The sequence below is a fragment of the Artemia sp. Qi Xiang Cuo genome, chromosome 8, assembly GCF_049724085.1.
Source record: "Artemia sp. Qi Xiang Cuo chromosome 8, ASM4972408v1, whole genome shotgun sequence".
NCBI classification, from domain to species: domain Eukaryota; kingdom Metazoa; phylum Arthropoda; class Branchiopoda; order Anostraca; family Artemiidae; genus Artemia; species Artemia sp. Qi Xiang Cuo.
Genome location: NC_142801.1, coordinates 59,037,407 through 59,052,313, shown reverse-complemented (window position 1 = coordinate 59,052,313; position 14,907 = coordinate 59,037,407). Strand labels below are relative to the sequence as shown.

At 35.1% G+C, this 14,907-nt stretch overlaps 1 protein-coding gene across 1 annotated transcript in view; it reads left to right on the top strand.

The window, feature by feature from the left end:
- The window catches only part of tws (protein phosphatase 2 regulatory subunit tws), a 65,361-nt gene extending 50,747 nt beyond the window's left edge, over positions 1–14,614 (top strand). Inside the window, exons 8-9 of the mRNA XM_089093635.1 lie at positions 388–603; positions 12,096–14,614. Of these exons, the coding sequence (XP_088949761.1) occupies positions 388–603; positions 12,096–12,248 (369 nt within the window). The 3' untranslated portion in view covers positions 12,249–14,614. The remainder of the gene's footprint in view (positions 1–387; positions 604–12,095) is intronic.
- The last annotated feature ends 293 nt before the right edge of the window (positions 14,615–14,907 follow it).

Genomic DNA, 14,907 nt, shown 5'->3' with positions numbered 1-14,907 from the left:
TAGTGTTTTTCTCATGCGACTAAAATTATTCTCCTAACTAAGCTATCTATCTACTATACTAAATACTGCTATGCTAAATTAAAACTATCTAATAGATTATTCTCCCCATTAAAAGATGAAACCCTTACTTTTGCTGTCTTGTAAAATTTATCTGCTGTCTTGTATATGTGTAAGAGGTGTTTTAAAATTATTTTTTAAAGCAGTGCTGTGACTCGTAAAGTTAATCTGATGTGTGGGAAGATGTAACTTTATTCAATTTGGTATGAGTAGGGAAACTGCCATTAATGCTTCTGGGTCTGGCCTTACTTGATGTTATGATCTCTTTGAAAATTGTTTTTATCTAGTGTACCATGGTAAGGGAGTTTTGTAGCAGTGTTTCACTTTTAGGTTCACGAGTACCTGCGATCGAAGTTGTGTGCCCTATATGAGAATGACTGTATATTTGACAAGTTTGAATGCTGCTGGGGTAATAATGACCAGGCTGTACTCACTGGGTCCTACAATAATTTTTTTCGCATGTTTGATCGAACTACTGCGAAGGATGTGACCCTGGAGGCCACCAGGGAAATAGCGCGACCGCGAACAGTCCTCAAACCTAAAAAGGTAATTTACAAAGCATCTTCTCACCGAGTTTCTCTCCTTTCCTTTTCTCCTTCTTTCTTCTTCTCCTCTCCCTCTTTTTCTCCCTAGCTAAAAAGAAATACGGGTAAATTATGTAAATTAAGGAGCTCAGTTTTTTAATTGCAATAAAAAGTAGTGAAAGACGAATTGAAATAAGTGAACTATGTAAGTTATCAATTTTGCTATCGTGTGATAGCTCAGAACCAGCTTTATCTATCTCCTGAATTTCATTTTTGGAATTCGTTTCTTTTTTATTAATTGAAAAACAGACCAAGTCGACAATCTTTAAAAAGGAGAGTATTTTTCTTTTTTTGGGAGGGGGGGGGGGGCAAGTTAAGATTATTTTTTAATGTGAATAAGTGGCAACATTTTAATTCTGGTTCGGTGAATACGTAAACTAGCAGATTAGTAATTTTTGTGCAACTTGCGGAGGGAGCATAACCCTTAAAACTAGCAGATTTGTAAGTTTTGCCCAACTTGGATAGGGAACCAACAAGTGAAAAATGATTGAATTAAAATCAAAAAAGTTTGAATTAAAATCAAGCTGCCATCAACCCATGTCTAATTGGAAATAAAGCCAAGACAGATAGTCTGAGCGAGGCAAAGCTGGCATAAGCCTTTTTCAGGATTGTATAAAAATGATGATTGAGATTTTTGGATTAACTCATGACGAACAATGTCAACTGGACTTGTATGCTAAACGGGGCACTGAATTTGCTTGGATTCACAGGTGAACAAGTGACCTAAGCTTAATAGACTTACCCGCATGGAGTCTCAGACGGACTACCTTGTTTTAGGATTGACACCCGACCGACATTTTTGAATTAAAATCAAGTTGTCATCAAGCCATGGCTAATTGGAGATAAAGCCGAGACAGATAGTCTGAGCGAGAGGCAAAGCTGGCATAAGCCTTTTTCAGGATTGTATAAAATAACCCTTAACATAACCTTAAAACTGGCAACTTAACCCTTAAACTGACAAATTAGTAATGGTGTACGTGTAACTGAATCCCCGTTTAACCGAACCCCCGTGCAACTGAACCCTCGTGTAACTAAACCCCCGTGCAACTCAACCCCATTTAACTGAACCACCGTGCAACTGAACCCTCGTGTAACTGAACCACCGTGCAAATGAACCCTCGTGCAACTCAACCACTGTACTTACATTGGATAAAACACAATAGGGATATGAACCATAGTTATTTAACTATGGTATAGTTATTTAACCTTTAAACTTTTTTAAATAAAGTGGCCGTCCCAAAATTTAGATCAGATGCATTTGGGGGGAAAATAGGGTGGGGTGGAATCCCTCCGATCACTATTAACTCTGAAAAAGTGCACTGGAAATTTTGATTTCCAATCGAATGAACCCCCTCCCCCCAAAGTCCATACAAAAATTTTTCTACAAAAACCTTATGAGTTAGCAATGAGCAACTAGCTTAACTTACAGCCCTTGCCCCTGATGCTGCTGGTAGGAATGTTAACCCCAACGGAATGGTTATTTGATCTTCAGACTATTTTGAACAAAATGTTTATTTTTATTTTGATCAGATTTATTTGGGGGGGGGGGTGTTGGTTAAGAGGGAAAGGCTGATTGTCCGTTGGTTAACTTAGATTCTTCAAAATTGAACTTGAACTTTCAATTTCCAATCAAATGAGCCTCCTTCAAAGTTCTTACGATCATCCCTTCTATAAAAACCTTAAATTTTAACAATTGGTATCTTGCAATAACATACAGATTGCTGATACACAATTTTTTTTGGAACAGCTTAGCGTAACAAGATGAAACTTCTGGGACATCTACCTGCTACTACTGCTATTAATACTGCTACTACTACTAATTCAACACTATTATTACTTCTACTGATCCTACTACGACCTCTGCTACTATTAAATTAGCGCTATTAAGGCTACGCATATCAAGTTGAAAATTTGACAGAATGAGGTATTTGAGGTGGAACTTGAACTAAATTAAAAGACACTATGCGCATGCATATTTTCAAAATGGCATCTCTCAAAAAGAGATTTGTGTATTAAGTTGGAACTTTCAGAGAGTGCTTAAAAGGAATATGTGCACGCTCAGGCCTGGATTTACCACTAGGTCCCTAGGCCTGGACCTAGAAGCGCATAATGCTAGCGGGAGCAATAAATTATAACTGAGTATTTTTTTCCGGACAAAAACTGGACTGATGTGATTTATCGTCGCCAGGTGCAATCTGCCGCCACGCTGCTTATTCACAGAAAAGTGACTTTAAAACAGCACAGGAATTCCATGATCACTTATAAACTGTCAGATGTCTCCCAAGAATAGTAGCTGAGAGTTCGGTATTACCCCTCTCTTTCGTCACTTTTCGCTAATCAGTTGTGTTCTGTTAACACACAGTTACATGGTTACACACAGTTACATGAGGGTTCAGTTACACGGGGGTTTAGTTAAATGGGGTTGAGTTGCACGAGGGTTCAGTTAAAGGGGGTTCAGTTGCACGAGGGTTCAGTCAAAGGGGGTTCAGTTGCACGGGGGTTCAGTTATACGGGTGTTCAGTTACAGGGGCTCAGTTACAATGGAACCATTAGTAATTTTCGCTCAATTTACTGAGGGGACTTAAACCTTAAACTAGCAGATTAGTAATTTTGCGCAACTTGGAGAGGGAGACATATCCCTTAAACTAGCAGATTAGTGCTAAGTATCTGAAGCTAATGAATCATAGATATAGGCATCTTGTCCTATCAGTGATTGGTTATCTCAAGATTAGTAGGAGTGTCCTAAGAATACATATTTCAGAGGGAACATAAACCTTAACTACAATCAATTTCAAATACCATTTTATTCTTACCTTGTATGAGGTGCTAAATTTGTTGCAGATTGAGGTGCTATTACCTTGTATGAGCTGTTTTATTATTCTTGTATGAGGTGCTAAATTGCATTGGCATTACTAGTATATATTGCGCTGCATTTCAGTGACGCGCTATTTGTCTCTTAATATCCTACTGCAAGTATCACTACGCGTGATTATTAAACAACAATCATTACTTAAAAAAGAAATAATTCAACGTATCACAAAAATGATTATTAAAACTTTCGAAGCTCCTTGTCTAAGAACAACATATACATATGTTTTCGGCATGACCGTGAACAGCGTTTGACAATAAAATATTTTGTGTTTGAGTTTTTTGTGTTTATAATATGTCGTTTTAGGAAGGTGTGAATGCAGTTTTTGTTAAAACCAGAGAAAATTTTAATTTTTATGTCATTAGTTTGGACTTAAAAGGTTTTATAATCATTTTTAGAGTTGTTAACATTAGGAACATTTTAACCAACGTCTGATAAGAGTTATTTGTCTAATTGTGTTGATTGGAGATTACAGATTAATAATACTTTAATATTTTCTCCCTTTTTTTAAGACCATTCAACAAATTTCTAGGTATTATACGCGTCATTAAAAGCACTTCTTTCAGTGTCATTTGTACAATTTTTAATGTGAAGTGAGAAATTATTTTATTAGTGTTTGTCCCTACTAATCCTGCCTTTTCTCAATTTGGGAAGGTGCTTTCGCTTGGGGACTACATAAATTATGGAAACATTTTTCAGTTGATTGCTCACTATTTGCAGTTGATAATTGTTTCTAAATATATTTTTAAGGATGCTTTTCTAAATTAGTGAATTGGGTGCAATTTTTTTTTTAGACATTTTAGAACGGGTTTTTGCGCTTATCACCTAATATATCACGTTTCTGAAAGTGATGTTTAAGTAGAAATGTAATTCTAAAGGGAGTGCGGGTCCAGTTGCGGTTCTGGCCTCTCTTGTGCCCGGGACAAAATCTTGATTACACCCTCTCCCCCCCCCCCACGGTCTCCCATAAAATTTTGAAGCCAAATTTTAGCAAAATGTTAATTTACAAAAAAAAAAATCTTTTTCTGTTTATTAATTAATTAATAATTTATTGTTTAGTTGTTTAAAAATTTTTGATATTTTATTTTATCAATTAATTAATACTTTATTAATTATTTCATTAATTATCTACAGTCTCTACTTTATTTTAATAAAAATGCAATTTCAAAAGTTATAAAACGATTATAACCGTTATATTATTTATTCGAAATTTTGCGCTTCTAAAATTTCCGCGCCCGGGGCAAGTGCCCCTTCTTTCCCTCCCATAAAACTCCATATGTGTGGAACCTAGAAAAATGGTGAAAATGCCGTTTTACATCTCCACTTCGAGATTTTTTAAAACTAGATTGACCTGACTATAAATGTGACAAATCAAGAGTATGCTTAACAATTCCTTGAGGTACTGACGATTATTCAGGTATGATAATCAGGGCCGTCGTTTGGGGGTGACACGAGGGAGTTGCCCCCCCTCCAATAATATGAAGAAAAAAATGATTATACATTCCATGCCCTTTGAATATCCGGATATGGACCCCCCTTGCCCCCCCTCCCCCCCATAAAAATGCTGAAGATTCGCCCCTGATCATAATAGGGAAGTAGGTGGATGAAAATTTGCAAGATATATATGTTAATTTGATATCTTGCGTCAGGGGTGCGCCACGATCTTTTTTGTATGTTGTCCGTGCTTTACATGAAAAAAAAAACAACACATTTATGGGATTTTTTTGGGAAGGGTTATACCAAACGCTTGCTGACGCCCTGGGGGAGACAGTATTTCCTGGGGGGATTTTCCTTGGGGATGGAAGTTATCGGGGTGTACTTTCCAAGGAAAATTTTTTCCCTGGCTGGATTTGACAGAATTCCTATATGAAATTCTTTTTATTTTTCTTACTTTCTCTTTGCCAACTCAGGGGATTGGCAAAGAGGGGATTGATTAGTCATTTGCTATTTGAAATAAATATGAGGGTGGACAATTTTTTTAATACAGGTAACTTTTTTATACTGTTTTCGATTATTATTTACAAATTTTGAGGTTTGAGGCATGAAATATGTTACTCAGAGTGTTTTTTTGAGCATCATTTATATAATTGTTAACATAAACCTTAAAATTATATTACTAGTTTCTGTCCCTACTAATCCCATCTTCTATTATTGTGTGAAGGTGGTTTCGCTTGGGGACTACAGGAATTATAGAATGATTTTTCATTTGATTGTTTCATTTTGCAATTGATAATCGTTTCTAAACACATTTTCAAAATGTCTTTCTAAATCAGTGACCTGGCGTGCAAGAAAATTTTCTTGGAGTGATTTTAGAATTTGGTTTCACGCTATCACTTAATATGTTACGTTTCTGAAAGCGGTGTTTAAGTAGAAACTTAATCCTATAGGGAGTATAGGACCTAGAAAAGGGCTGAAAATCCTGTTTTTATATCCCCACTCAATGATTTCCTAAAAGAAGATGGACAAGAGTGTTAAAAATGTGATGAATCAGGAGCATGCGCAACGATTACTGGAGGTAGTATCAATCGTTTTAGGGATAATGATTGTGAAGTAGGTCTATAAAATTATTTTAATACTCTCAATCCCTTCTAATCCAGGTTCTAATCCTATGAAATGCGTCATTCGAAGGTTTATTTTTTTTTATGTATATAGCATTATTTACACGATCGTTAACATAAACTATAAAATTGTATTGCTATTTTCTGTCCCTACTAATCCTACCTTTTCTCATTTTGTGACGGTGGCTTCGCTTGGGGACTACATTAATTATAGAAATATTTTTTGGTTGATTGCTTATGATTCGCAATTAATAATTGTTTCTAAATACATTAAAAACAAATGCTGGTGTTAAATCAGTTATTCCCGTCGTGGGGTACAAGAAAGGATTTTCGAAGAGTGATTTTGGAAAGTTTTATACAATCAGATAATATGTTACACTCCTACAAATTATATTTTAGCAGTAATCTTGAAGCCTATTCAAAAAGAAATGCGGACCTGGAAAAGTATTTGGAACAGGATTGTTCTAGATCGCCGCCTGGAAACTAGATTGAGACTCGAATTTATTTTTTATTTTTTTGGAATTATGAACACTCGATCTTTCATAAAACATAAAAAAAAATTGACTAGTATGTACGAAAATGTGACTAGGAAAGTGTTAAAGTACATTTTTAACTTAAAAAGAAAAAATGGAAAATGTCACTTATAAAAGAAATTCCTTGAATTGCTTTAGGAGGACTTTATTTTTTTAGCCATCTTGTGATTTCGCACACCACTCCTCTTTAGCTTCCCGAGATTCCTCTAGGCACCCATTTAGAGCTGGGTCAACTCTTGCTGAGCTTGCAGAATCATGCCACCGAACCCTTTTCCAAACCAAATAACCAGCGACGCCATGACTAGAAAACCTGTCCTCAAGGACACAGGATTTCAAGTTTAGTGTGCTAACCACTCGGTTAGGACGGTTCTTAAATAGTATGGCATGAGGTATGAGAAGCACTTATGAGGCATGACTTAAGATATGTCGTGAGGCATGAGTTGGTATGAGTAACACTTAGAAACTATTTGTGTAGTAGTAGTAGGTGGAGAATTTGCAAAGGGTTTATGGTTAGTTACCATATTTGTGACAGGGTCTTGATTATCCGAGAGTACCTGTGTAATTCCTGGGAAACGTCCTTATGCCAAATGCTTGTTGAAACCCTCGCAGCTTAGCTATTTCTTAGCTATTAGACATTAACATGTGGTCTGACAACTGTGTGTAAATAAAGAATACGTTTTTTTGCTATTTCGATTATTTTTTTTTTTTTTTTTCATAAACATGGTATGTGTTACACATGTTGTTTTTTGGAACATTTACTTAATTGTTATTATGAACTGACTTTCTGTTATTTTTTACTGTTAATACAGTTATTACTGACTTAACTGTTATTATAAATTATATTACTAGTTCTTGTCCCTACTAATCCTACCTTTTCGTATCTTGGGAAGGTGGTTTCGCTTGGGGACTACAGAAATTATGGAAAGATTTCTCATTTGATTGCTTATTATTTGCAATTGATAACCATTTCTAGATACATTAAAAAAAAAAATCCCCAAGCTGGAACTCTGGTTAGTGATTTCCCACCTGAGTTACAAGAAAGGGTTTTTGGAGAACTATTTTAGAAAGGATATTATACAGTCAGATAATAAATTGCGTTCCCAAAATAATATTTTAATAGTAATCGTGCAGCCTGTTTTAAAGGATATGTTGACCGGGGGAAGTAATCGGAACCCCACTGTTCTAGGTTGCCACCTGGAAACAAGATCGAGACTCTTGTTTTTGGTCTGATTTTAATACTGCCGACCTTCGATCTTTCATAGAACACTAGATTCATAGAACTAGATTAGTATGTTCAAAAATGTAACTAAGGGGGAGTATAGTATAGTAGTATAGTATATTTGACACAAAACAAAACTGCCGGGCCAGGGCCACAAAAAAAATAATCGGGAACAGCATAGAAATACAATTAGAAGATTTAATTTAAACTTTTGATCAAAACGATTAAAGCACAGAAAACCATTCAAAAATACTTAATATAAACGAACTAACAAAGTCATCACATAACGTCTTCACGATATACCCGCACGAATAAACCGCTCCAGATTCTTAATACTAATAAAACACCCATTTTCGATTCTTTTTCCACCCAATGCTCATCCCCCTCATCCACTCCAAAAATTTCGTTTCTCAAGACCCTGCACCCTTCCCCAGAAAATGCAATAAATTTTATACCCACTCTCCCCACTTCTAGGCAACTGTAAGGACAAGTCTTCATTCTAGTCCTTCACAGATATATATATAATATTGAGGTGCACTTTGAACTTGGAAAAAATAAGCTTGAAAATGTCATACTCTTTTTTTAAAAGAAATTCCTTGCGTTGTTTTTGGATGACTCCGTTTTTTGTACTTGGCATGCGTAGCACTTAGGAACTATTTTGTAATAGTAGTAGTAGGTGAAGAACTTGCATAATGTTTACGATTCTTAAACATTTTTGTGTCAGGGGTACAACAACTTCTTGATTATTTGAGTTATTTCTCGGGAACGTCCTTATACCAAATATATATATATATAGGCTATATATATCAAACAGTTCGTGGTAACGAACTGTAAGTAAGGAGCGACCCGGCTCAATGGTAACCGAAACTCTAAAAAACGGAATTTTGATACCAATAGATACATCAAAAGAATCAGATTTTAATTCTGATTGCAAATATATAAGGTTCATCAAGTTTAATCTTACCTATCAAAAGTTACGCGCCTGAGAAAATTTGGCTGATTTTTGAAAAAAGGAGGAAAGACCCCATAAACGTTATAGAACCTTAATGAAAATCACACCATCATATTCAGCGTATCATAGAACCCTACTGTAGAGGTTTCAAGCTCATATCTACAAAATGTGGAATTTTGCCTTTTTTGCCAGAAGAAAGATCACGGATGCGTTTTTATTTGTTTTTGGTTTTTTTTTTTTTTTTACAGGGGTGATCGTATTGACCCAGTGGTCCTAGAATATCGTAGTAGGGCTCATTGGAATGGAAATTAAAAGTTCTATTGTCCTTTTAAATTGACCAAAAGTAAATGGAGGGCAACTAGGCCCCCTCCCATACTCATTTTTTCCCAAAGTCACCTGATCAAAATTTTGAGATAGCCATTTTGTTTAGCATAGTTGACAATCTAATAAATATGTCTTTTATGATGACTTAATCCCCCACAGCTCCCAGGGGAAAGGCTGCAAGTTATGAACTTTGCCCATTGTTTACATATAGTATTGGTTATTGGGAACTATACGGACATTTTCAGTAAGGATTTTTTTTATGGTGGGGGGGGGGCTGGAGGAAGGGGTTACTTGGGAGAATCTTTCCGTGGAGGATGTGTCCTTGGGGTAAGGGAAATTTCTATGAAGGGGGCACCGGATTTCCCAGCATTATTTAAAAAACGATCAGAAATTAAATTAAAAAAAAAAGTTTTTTCAACTGAAAGTAAGAAGCAACATTCGAACTTAAAACGAACAGAAATTATTATGTATATGAGGGGTTTCGCCCCCAATTCAATACCTCGCTCTTTACGCTACAGTTTTTTTTTTGTGATTTAAAAAGAGCTATCTATTCTAATTAAACGGCCTTTGTGATGCAGGGGTTTGTGATTTAAACAAAATTTTAACTTTAGCGTAAAGAGCGTGGCATTGACTAAGGAGAGAACCCTCTCATATACGTAAAAACATATACGTAATAAAAAAAAAACATAAAAAAAGCGATACGGCTCAATAGTAATCGAAGCTTTAAAAAGCGAAATTTTCATGTCAATAAATGTACCAAAAGAATGGGCTTATATTGCTGATTCTAAATATATAAATTTTACTAAGTTTAGTATTCCTCATCAAAGGCTCCCCTACAAGTGAAATAATTTCAATGAAAATCACGCCGTCAGATTCAGCGTATCAGAAAACCCTATTACATTGGTTTCAAGCTCATATCTGCAAAAATGTGCAACTTAGTATTTTTTGCCAGAAGTGATCAGGGATGCGTGTTTATTATTATTATTATTTTTTAAGGAGTAATCGTACCGACCCCGTGGTCCTACAACATCAAGAGAGAGGTCATTCAAACGGAAATTAAAAGTTATAGTGCCCTTTTCAGAGACCAAAAATGCTGGAGGGTAACTTGGCCCCCTCCCACGCCCCTTTTTTCCCAATTTCGTCTGATTCACAAGGGAACAAATTTTTTCGTACTTTCATCAGAGATATTTATTATAATTAACGGCCTTTGTGAATAAGGAGTCATTCTTAAAGAATTGGAACATGATTTGAATTTAACGTAAAGAGCGATGTATTGACTAGGGGGCGAACCCCATAATATACGAATATAGAAATTTGTTACGTAAGTTAATTTGTAAATTACGCCAGAACCAAATTTAGAGAAAGCCATTTAGCAAAAGAAAAGTAAAATTAATATGCAAATTTTGTTTTACTCATTCAATGACTGTGAGCCAAAATAAAAGCTGCGTTAACTAAAAAACGATCAGAAATTAAATAAAAAAAAACAAATTTTTTAAACTAAAAGTAAGGAGCGACATTCAAACTAAAAACGAATAGAAATTATTCCGTATATGAAAGGGGCTGTCCCCTCCTCAACGCCTCGCTCTTTACGCTAAATTTTTTTATTGTTTAAAAAAAAAAAAGTTGTGAGAAAGTCAAACTTTAGCGTAAAGAGCGAGGCGTTGAGGAGGGGACATCCCCTTTCATATACGGAATAATTTCTGTTCGTTTTAAGTTTTAATGTCGCTCCTTACTTTCAGTTTAAAAAACTTGTTTTTTTTTATTTAATTTACTTTTAAGACGAACCGAAATAATGGTTACCATTCCTGAATCAGTGTCAGATGGCAATTTTTTTCACTTAGCAGTTTTTTCTAAATGCATTTATTAACTTTTGGATACTGTGGGCCGTTGTAATTATTGTAATTTCGGTTCGTTTTGTGTTCCATTTGTTTATTGATGGTGATTCATGGTAGTTTTGCGCTTGAAAAATTGTTTACTTTATTTCTGCTCATCTTTGTTACTCTCTAAAATTATTATATCAAGGAAGCATGTTTATTGTAGAACATGGATGCGCAGAGCAAAAATTCATAGCAGATTCTTTAGGAAAGGCCTAAAACGCGAAATAAAACGTATTTTTGGGCTATTATCCCGAATTGATCGCGGTGTATATATGCATATTGAACGATACAGTAAATTTATCTATCCCTAGGTTAAAAAAGGAATTCCGTGTCAAAGACCTACAACCTAACTTTACATCTAACATTTTAGAAGACCGTCCGGCATATTTATGGACTACTAAATATTTTTTTCCACTTGGCAGTTTTTTCTAAAAGCATTTTTTAACTTGTGGATACTGTGGGCCGTTGTTCGCTCTTTACAGCAGCACCAGAGGGTGCTGAGAAGTAGTTTCTGTCCCTAGTAATCCTACCTTTTCTTGTTTTGGGAAGGTGGTTTCGCTTGGGGACTACATTAATTATGGAAATATTTTTCAATCGATTGCTTACTATTTGCATTGTCAGTTGTTTCTAAACGCATTAAAATATGTGCCTCTACATCACAAATTCCAAATCTATCTGTATATCCTTGCAGTTTATAATATTTTTTGTTCCTTACGTGTACATTTTTTTTCTTTTTTTTTGTTCTTTACTCTGCATTCTTTTCGTATTATTGCGGGTTATAAATAAACTTGCTTACTTACTGAGGATATGAGAAAGGATTTTGGTTAATGGATTTTTAGAGATGATTTTTGTACAATCACCTTATATATTGCATGTTCAATAGTACCCTCAACAGTCTTTTAGTAGAAATCTCACTAGTTATTTTTTGGGTGAGTGGGGGGGGGGGAGGGGTACGAGACGCTGTTATAAAATAAATTAATGCTGAGTATAGAACTGGGAGTGTTTTTTTTTTCATGCTATTATGATCTTGAACCTCTTCTTTCATTAAGCATATTTAAAAAGAGAACCAATTAGAATTATGCAATGTTTCCATATCCCAAATTTAGTTTATTTTCTTTTTAGCTATGCACCACCGGTAAGAGGAGAAAAGACGAGATCAGCTCCGACAATTTGGATTACAATAAGAAGATATTACATACTGCTTGGCACCCTAGCGAGAATATAATAGCAGTGGCGGCTACCAACAATTTATATTTGTTTCAAGATCGATTGTGAAAAGGGGCATGATGATATATAGGCTATGAACTGTAGATAGTGTACGATGGCTCAAAATGAGTGGGGTGATACCATATAAGATCTATCTTGAAAATAGGAAGACCTTCTTCCTATTGGGACGATGATTTGTTGAAGGAATTGTCCAGGAGCCCTAATGCATCTAGCATGTTTTAGTTGCGCACACCCAGATTTTTCCTTTTATGGGTGGTCTATGGCAGTAATGGAAATGCGAAAAAGGTTTCTAGAATGTTTTTAACACTGTAAAAAGTCTAAATATAGAAAAGGCACGGTAACCTGTGAATTATTTGATTTGTGAAACTCGAACTTACCGTAACTTTTGCAATGTTCTTTTAATTACATAAAGGCATTGACCTATTCAGGGTGGGGGAGGCTTGTTACCCCTGTCACCCTCTCCCCTGCAAAGTTTTTGTTCGGCCCGTACAAAAGTAGCAAAAATACATGTCTACAGGAAGATTTTTAACCCCTGCTCCCCACCCGAACAAAATTCATTGATACGACCCTGCATACCTGTATAGATAAGAAAAGAAGTGCTCATACTTATCGGTGTCTGTTCCTCGTAGTCATACTCTGTCGGTGTGCCACTGATAATATATGCAAATATATGTGGCTAAGTTTTGATGGCCAGACGACGTCTTTGTGGAATCTTGCCGATATGTCTGATATAAAGCAAAGTTTTCTAAAATCTCAAAAAAATTCAGGAAAAAGGGTTTTTGGAAACCTGGCTATAAAGGAATACAAATTATATTTGTGTTGTATATTTTATGCTACATCCTTTGAACAGGCAGCTTTTATTGAATTTAAGTCAACTTTGCCGTCTGAGAAAAGAATTTTTTAGCTCTGGTTTGAAACAAACGACTTGAATATTCGTCCAGATAATAAGAAGTTTTACGGGCTGATGGGAAATCCGGTTGCTTAAGGGAAATGCGGCTCCTGCCTGTAACCAGTCTTTTTGAAAGAGATAATTTTCCCTTAAACTTCAAAAGTGCGTTATGCATATGAATGTGCGCTGTACATATAAACAACTAAAAGTGATAAAGAAAAGCAATAATAAAAATACCGGGAGACGGGAAATTCGGCTACTAAAATAAAGTTTAACTCATCTCAGGAATCAGCTCGTTTCAAACAAATTTCCCTCAGACTACACTAGCGCCTAACATATTTGAAATAAATACATACAGATAAATCTATGGCTATGAAAGAATTAAAGTATATAGTATAATATTGTAGGATTCCATAGTATATGAAACAAACCTGATAAGTTTCAAATTGAATTGACACTGTCGTAAAACCTGTGAGAACATTGACATCTATATGTTTATATGTGAATAGATGACGCTAATTGTATTAATAGTCGTTGGTGATTGTTTTTCTGACTTGTACTTTCCTCAAAGGCTATATGAATAAGTGATCGGTGATATTTACTCAGTTGCCTCAAAGGTAGAAAAAATATAGATAAACACAACCCAAATTTCATGGATACGGGGGGGGGGGTAGAACCTTTTTTGAGGCATAAAAGACTGTTTGAATACAAAAAAAAAGTGTGTTTTTATTCAGGTATCAGCAACTGCGCGCTATAACTTTGAGGTCGGGTTGTAGAAGTCATATGGGGGTGCTCTTGGGCGGACAGGTATTGGGATCTGAATCTTGAAGGAACGACGTCTTTCTTTTAGTCAATTCCAAAAAAAATATCGAATGCCCACTATTTTTATCTAATGATATTTTTTTTTATTATTATTGCTGTTGTAAAAAAAAAAAAAAAAAAGCTTTAAAAGATTAGATGAATAAAAAAAAAATTCTGATTTTGGTTTAGCAAGCTTACTCTATCAAGTAATTATAAAGATTTTTTTAAGACTAAGGTAATATTGTACGTTTTCATTTGTAGAACATCATTGTTTAAGTCTGTCTTTGTTCAAGTCCTAGCTTATCTATTAAATTATTTTTCAGATTCTAAATGTTGGGCTTCGCTATAAAGGCCCGAGCCATGATTTGTTTAATAATGCATGTAACCTATTTATGTTAACCTGCTGACAGAGACCTACTCATTAAGAGGGTTTCCTTCTGGGCCTGGTACTCCTTTCTCAAACTATCAAGATTTTAAATAATTTATAACAATAACATCTTTCTGGGGGTTTCGGTAAATTTGGCTTCCTCGTTATTCCAACTAGAATAGATTTATATATATATGTCTCGTTGGAACATCTAATGTTGAAGTTTATTTGGAACAATATTGGTCGTCTTATTGTATCATTAGTTTAGTAGAGATTTAGCTGCGTCGTGTTTTTGTCTTCCTTGTTAAAATCGTTTTTCTTATTCCACAAAATGGCCAGACAATTAAAGTTTCTATTTTTTTGTTATAAAAAAAACAAAAAAAAACAAGCTTTTTTGTATCAATTGGAATACGTGTCACGATTCAACTAGTATGTTCCAAGGTTTTTTTTTTTTTTAAATTTTTTTTTTTTTTTTTTTTTTTTGTTTTTTTTGACCTATGACAGGTAGTGTGCCAGGAGCATTGAAATAACGAGAAAGGCATCCGTTAAAATTTCAAAAAAGAAATAACACAGAGGATAATTTTTTTTGCTCAGTCCATGTTTGTGTTTAGTGGGTACAGCTGGCTTACGTGATACGAAAAATTCATCTT